Here is a 7556-nt window from a genome sequence, read left to right as displayed (position 1 = left end):
CCCCCGCCGAGCTCGCGCCCCTGGCAGGCAGCGAGAAAGGCGGCGGCAGCGGCGCGGAGAGGGCGGCGCGGCCCCTCACCTGGTTGAGGCAGTCTTCGCCGTTGGCTTTCGCCTCTACCTCCACCTCCATCACCACCGCGTCCGGCCTGGTCACATAGCACAGCATGGCTGGGGCCAGCCAGCGCCGCCGCTACCGCGGACACCCGGAGCGGCTGCTGCTGCTGCTGCCGCCGCCTGCGATGCGCAGCTGCCGTTACAGGCTGAGGTACGCACGCGTCCCCGGCAGCCGCCGCTGCCTCGGCTGCCTACGCCTCCCGCCCACGCCCGCACAACGGCAGCGCAACACCCCAGCACTCCTGTCCCCTAGTGCCTGAGCTCCGCGGGGCCGGCTCCCGCCCTATATAGCCTCCGTTTCCCCCTCCCCCGGCCGACCGGCACCTGCGGGCCAATCAGGACGCGTCACTCATCTCTGCGGGCCGCAGCTCCCACCAATCAAAGCCGCGGTCACTTGAAAACGGCCGCAGCCGAGGCGGGATGGGGGGAGGGGGGAATGTGGGTGCTGACGTTGCTCCGTGGCGCGCCCTGCTGGCAAACCGGGCTGCGGGGCGGGGGGCGGCTCCGCGCTCCGGGCGTTCCTGGACCGCGCTCCGCTCCGCGCTCCGGACTCCGCTCCGGGCTCTGCTCGGCGCCCAACGGCATTTCGCGCGCGGGGTCGCCGCGCGGGGCGGTCGGCGCTGGCCGGGCGAGCAGCCTCCTTCCGCGGTGGCCCGTTTGGGGACCAAACCCACGGGCAAGGGCTCGCGGCAAAGCTCGTCTCAGGGCGGGTGACCGTCAGCTCTGAGAAAATCAGATATTTTAATGTTTTAATGCCTCATTTTTTGACTTTACAGACTCTCTTGTTCTTTTTTTTTCTTTTTTTTCTTTTTTTTTTTGAAGCAAAAATAATGCTCAGATTAATGATCTCTCTCTTTGGCCTTGAGCTGACCTTTGGCAGTGCAGTGTGTAAAGTTCTGGAAATGTGTAAATTTTAAGAGCTGGCCAAATGATGCACCAGCCTCCATGTACCTTCATGCTAGAAGATGATGGAGCTTTTAGAGTCGCTTGACTCCAAAGGTGTGAGGCATGTAGGTGCCTTCAGGCCAAAAGAAGAGCCCTGGCACCAGATGAGTCTTTAAAAGTGTGTGTTTGACAAACTGATACACAGTACATAAAGTAAAATAGCCCTTCAYTGCCTTAACAATATAGATTGGTCTGGTGGAGGAATGAATATAAACGCAGCAACGCTATGTAGGTTCCCCAAAAGAAACACAGCTCGAAGAAGAACCATGCAGAGTGAGGAGGAACGAGTAGGCGATCAGGGGAAGAACCAGGAAAGGAAAATGGGGATCTGAAAACACCGTGGAGAATAATAGGAAACAGTACTAACCACAGCACCAGCACGGTGTCACCGCGGGGCTGAGCATTAGCTTGTCCCCGTGTGTATGAATCATTTACTTCCGTCTGGGTATTTCTGCTGCGCTTGTCAGGGGCTGTTAGTATTTTTTGTTTGTTTTAAAGAAGCTCTCGGAACCGATGCCCATACCCGTATGCGTTGTGCAAATGCACTATATGGCAGTCCTGGTAAGGGCAGATAGACCTGGATCTGTTTTGCTCATGTGACCGCTGTAACTAGAAGGCAGCTCGGTTCTGAATRAGACATAACGGTGGTAGGCAAGTAAGAGTCAGGACAGAAAGTGTCAAATCTGAGTGGGGCTGCATTTCACCTGAACGTTTACCAGCTCAGATTTTCACATCCATGTCTATACTGTTCAGACTGAACAGTCCAGAAAGACAAGAATCATAGAGTGAAGGACAGGAAAAGATAAATAACATGAAAGTAGAATGAATGAAATTGCAAAATTACATTAACATCATGACTTTATGTAAAAGAAAATCTTTGGGAGGGACTCAGTCACTAAAAAAAAAATCACAAAATATTTGAGCATGGAAAAAAAMCCCTCTATTCTCCACGTTTTCCTTAGCTTCTGTTGGAGTGGATGCAGAAAATAAAATTGTTGATTTTTAAACTTATTTTTACTTCTATATATTCAGATATTGATGCTTCATTGTTACAGTATTTTGTGCAATTTCTGTATTTCTTTCATAATCCAAGGAGCCATAGAGTTGTTACGAAGAAGAAACACAAAAACTGCCATGATGACTCAGACCATTAGTACTCTGATACCCTCTTTCTGAGAGTAGCTCAGATCAGATGTTTCAGAGGAAGCTGCAATAAATCTTTATATAATTATGAGATAATATACCCATATAGTTTCTCTAGCACTAAACTGTTAAGACTGCCTTATATGTGATAGATTACTTTTTACTGTTTATCTGTTATTTATATACTAGAAATCAGTTCAGCTTGTGCTAGTTATTGTCCAAAAAAAAAAAAAAAAAAAAAAGTGATTCTTGTCACAGAGAGCTCACTTGTCTATGCATATATTAATATCCTTTAGGTGTTTTCTTTTTATCTAACTTAATGTAAATGAAGGTGTTCTTATTATGTCTATAAAAGCGTTATCCCTCTTTGAAACCTGCTAAGCTCTAAGATACAGAAATAGCTTGTGGCAGTAAATTGCATAGATTAGTTAAGCCCTGTGTAAAACAGGCATTTGTTTTCAAGGATGTCATCTGGACACTGCTGTCATAGAAATAGCTTCCATTTCGCAGTCTTTCTGTGATATTTTATTCATGCTGTACAGGAGAGAGTAAAGGATCAAGCCTTGCATTAGCATCCAGCAGACAGCTCTTGTGACAAGTGTCCATTGCAACCCTTTGGCCTCTGTCTGAGAGAAATAACTGAAACCTCTTGCAGTCTCCTGCCTGGCCTCTTCATTAAATCAACAACACTCAGTGAGGTAYACTGTCAAACTGCTCGTAAGCACAGATGTTCACTCTCTGTGTATTGTTAAAGAATATTGTTTATCAACATCTCTTCTCAGTGCTGTGTGTCACAAAACACTATATTCTATATGACAGTAGTATCTCTATGATGAGCCAGTTTTTTGCTGTGGTGTCAATCTGTGCCTAAGTAATTCACCTTATTTACATTAATATATTTAAAGTTCTTTGCCTAATCCTTGTCAATTATTTTTGCTTGATATAATCCTTCTAAAAGGCTCATTTTTGGTCACATCCTGCTTCGAATAGCAAGTATTAGTTGTAGTGCCTCCTTGCCTGATATCTGAATATAAACCCTGTGAAAATTCCAGTTGTTTGGAGAGGGGGGAAAAATGTTACAGACTTCTGAATTTATATAAATAGACTCTAACCTGGCAATATTTACCCTTGTTTCCAATAAAGGTGAATGCCTTTCTTTGGACATATATTTATTTCCCCAGTTCCCCAAGTAGTTGTCCCCAAACCACTGCCGTRTTTCCTGTCTTGTGAGGAATCCAGTAGTGTAGTTATGATCTCATCAACCAGATGCTATGCTAGATTTTCTCCAAGGTCCTTTATTCTTTCTTATGTTGCTTGTTACCCATGATATCAACTCCTGTCAAATTCAGGATACTTTACAGTTACAGAATACTATGCTGTAAGGTAATATGATAGAAATGCTCAATTCCTGTCAAATAAAAAATCTACTTATCCAGACCTGTGTTTCCCATTATTTGTTTTTATTGTCATTGGTGGCAGTCACATTAAAGGCATGTGCGCAACAGCTATATTATTGCAGCTCTTGGTGTCAAAGGTGTGCTGTACAGACTGTGAGGAAGACCAATAATCCAGACACCTTGTCAGCTTCTGCAGCCCCAGCTGAAACAGCAGCCTGCCCTTCTCTGTGGAGGCCAAACACGAGCAGATTTCTCAGTGCTGGTTGCATGCCGTGCCATTAGTTCTACCAAGAGTGAATGGCTGCATGATGAAGCATGGCATATTTGCTGTATAGATCTATATATATATATTTAATCGTAATTCCAGTTTACATAATAATCAGAAGCAGGATAAGGATATTAATCAGACCTTGGTTTTCAGTTTCTCCATTCTTGTGCTTTGCATAAGCTTTTTTCCTGTTCTGATTTATTACTTTGTCATTCAGTTTGACCTAAATAAAAGACATCAAGTTAGTTTAAATAAATATGGATCCTTAGAGAAAAGCATGGAAAGCACACCACCATGCCATTATTACTTTCATCCTCCTTTCCCCTTTTTTCTTTGTTTTCACTTGTTGTCTCTTTGTATTCCATAGCAGCAACAAGCAACCATGGACAAGCTCTGCCTAGATGCATTTTAGGATGACTTGAAATGAAACTGAGTGGGATCACATGATTGTAGTCAGTCTCTTCTAGCATATCCAGCTTGGGTAAAATTGCTTTGTTCATGAACACAACCATAGTGTCTAGTTTCTTCCTTGTCACTGTCAAGGCTGCTGGTCATGCTGCAAATGCACATCACTCACATGGGTGGTGATCTACCGACTGAGAAGCACGGAGGGAAGCATAAAATTGAGAAGCTATTCTGACACTGACAGTTGCTTGAGGGAAACATTGCCATCCATCCATAAACACACAAACGCTTTCTTTTCAACATGAAAAATCCTTTTAGTGTTTTCATATATTTCATGCCTCTGTCTTAACTTTTTAAACATCATCCCTCTGCTCCACACGGTCCTGCTGTGCTTAATCAACTTCTCTGGAAAAAGTGCGTGTCAGTGACTGGCAGGGCGTTGCTGCTCCCCACAGTGCTGGCTCACCATTACCAATATAATGAAAACAGAATAATGTGCCAAGATTGTCCGTGCAGCTAACAGGCCATAAGCTTGCTGTTTTACTAAGCACTACGTGATAGTCATAGCTGAGAACTGTGATAAAAAACGAAACAAAAAAAAAAAAAAAAAAAAGGGGGGGGTGTCAGNGGGGGGGGTGTCAGTTTTGTTTTGGGATTCCTGATATGGGACATTTTAAGAGCACATAAACAGTCACACCAGATCAAACCAAGGGTTTCCATAGCCCAGAATCTTGTTTCTCAGGGATTTAGTCTTGTGGTAGAGTGCACATTTAACATGCAAGAGTTACTTGTTTATGCCTATGTTCTGCRAAGTGACTGAGGCCAGTAGCTGACAGAATAGCAGAGAGTATATAAAGAAATTCTTGTTCCCCAGAATCTTTTCCCACCTCCACTGATTTGCAACTCGGTGACTTCCTGAGCCAGAAGTGGTGTTTTTGTATTGAAAAACTCTTGGTGAATTTCTCTTCCCTGAATTTGTCCAGCTGTTTTTTAAACTATGCAAATTTTTAGCATCCCACCATCCTGTGGTATAAAGTTCAACTCTGCTTCAAAATGTCTCTTTTTGACTTCATTCCTGATGGTTCCATTTGATACCCTACAATTCTTGTAGAGAAGAATTGTTTCCTATCTACTTATTCCAACCATTCCTGACTTCATAGACCTTTCTCATACATCTCTTCAGTCATCTCTTCTGCGGACAAAAAGTCCCAAGCTGCTTAGATATTCCCATACAGAATTCTTGTTCTCTTACCATGGAATATTATAGTTTTTGTAGCTTTGGTATTTTGTACAAGTGTCCTAAACTTGCTAGTGATAGGAAGTGTTTTTTGGCTCATTGCATGGAGATACATGAGTCTTATGAAACTAAACATCTCAGAAGTTTATACGGTTTGATTATTATTGCAATTATTATCATATAATGGTATACATCATATTATTTTTATTTCTACCATATATTGCATTATTGTAATATGTAACTATCATGTAGTTTCCTGAGATTACTCAGTGTTAGACTCAGTAGTCCAGATGATCTTTACTTTACACTAATCTATCTTCTATTTTCATAAAGCCTTCATAGATTTACCCCAGATGTGTCAAGTAGCAATATCTGAAAAAAAAATAAGAATCAGTGGTAGAGCTAGAATTAGATCCTAAAGACACTGACACTCATTTCTGTGTTTTGAATACTGAGATAAGAATTTGATTTAGATTTTTCATATCTGTTTCTGTTTAGAAACAAAAACGTTTACAAGATTAACCATCAGAATGGCATAAAAATAAATTGAAATTCTAGATTTATATGCCTATTTGAGACATTTAAATACATTTTCCCCATAGAAATCTTTCAAGCAAGACACATATCAGGACTCATATAGATTCTTTCTGATTTATTTGTGTTAGATAAAAAATTTTGTCAAGTAGAATTGCATTCCCTACTCAAAAACCTTTCTAGTTTGAAAGGCAGCTCATTGTAGGAACCCTGTTCTAGTTGTGGGACATATATCAGCTTCTTGTAGACTCTATTAATTCCATTTCATGATCAGTTTATGTATAACTGATAGTAGAAACAAGTCCCTCAGTCTCTGCACTTTATGCACTTCAAAATAACATATCATGAAATGTATTGTAGCTTTTTATTTTGTGTGATGTAAAACTCCTAACATCATATCACCTTTGAATTTGAGCTTGTTTTCTAGGTCATCGATTCAATTTCTGAACATTTACTTCCTTTAGTGCTCTTAGAATGCAGTGATCATTGATTATTTTCATGTCTTTAAAATGTACTCTCACGGTCTAGTATCAAAGGTTGCATGTCCGAAATTCTCCCTAATATTTGTTCCTACTACTGTCACTATGAGCTCAAATATAGTTGTTTGCTTTTCCCCATACTACCCTCAGAACAATTGAGAATAACAGATTGGAATTTAAAGAGATTAAACTATTAAGAAAGATTTGGTATAGTAGTTATTTTTGTATGTGTCAAGCAAGCAATAACTGCATTAAAAAATATGTATATCCAGGAAGGTATTAAAATGCCACAACAACAACAGCAACAACAACAACAATAATAGCTGGGTACACAAAATACACAGGGATGTGTTAAAAAAATCCTCCATATCAAAGATACATTTTTTCCTTTGTTACCAGACCTAGCAAACATTGATTTTATAAAGCTTTTAGTATATCCCTTGAGTTTTTAACCTTGTCAATCAATCAATATAACCCTTTTAATGCACCTTTATTACAAATAACACCTAATGAAGAGGCTACACAAAATACATATTTCTTTATTTTTTGGTTGATTTGATCTGTGCATTTGCCTATAATCATTTCCAGTGTTTCGGTAGTGCAACCCATTAGTTATTTGTTTGAAGGAAATTCAACAAACTGTCACTGATGGAAATGAAAAAGTGAAAAAATACTACAGAGTGTCATCAAGGCCTGATGTGAAAATGGGGAATATTAGATAGTAACATTCTGTAAATGTTTCTAATCAATTTTCTACTTTACTCTGTTTTTCGCAAGGTTGATTTTTAATCTGTATTTTTCCAGTAATAAGACATAGGGCTTTCAGCTATAACTGAGGTTTCAAATTATTTTTTCTCAGGGGATGGAAAGACATGGACAATTTTTAAAACTAAGTTGGACCTGCTTTCCATATGACCTTGGTTACTAAATTTACAACAATGGAAGAGACGATTGTCCGTTTTGAGGGATCCAGTTTGTATTATGCTAGATGAAGTTGATATATAATGACTTTTTAATTTTTAATGTTAAATATA

The 7556-nt window shown here is 40.6% G+C and overlaps 1 protein-coding gene across 1 annotated transcript in view; it reads right to left on the bottom strand.

Moving 5' to 3' along the window:
• Window positions 1–358, bottom strand: part of MYLIP (myosin regulatory light chain interacting protein) — an 18410-nt gene extending 18052 nt beyond the window's left edge. The window contains exon 1 of the mRNA XM_085310059.1: window positions 80–358. Within this exon, the coding sequence (XP_085166185.1) occupies window positions 80–166 (87 nt within the window). The 5' untranslated portion in view covers window positions 167–358. The remainder of the gene's footprint in view (window positions 1–79) is intronic.
• Between the last annotated feature and the right edge of the window lie 7198 nt (window positions 359–7556).

This window comes from Rhea americana, unplaced genomic scaffold (genome assembly GCF_003343005.1).
Source record: "Rhea americana isolate MKP2758 unplaced genomic scaffold, rheAme1 scaffold_31, whole genome shotgun sequence".
NCBI classification, from domain to species: Eukaryota; Metazoa; Chordata; class Aves; order Rheiformes; family Rheidae; genus Rhea; species Rhea americana.
The sequence above is the reverse complement of the archived record's forward strand: the minus strand, read 5'-3'. Positions and strand labels throughout refer to the sequence as shown.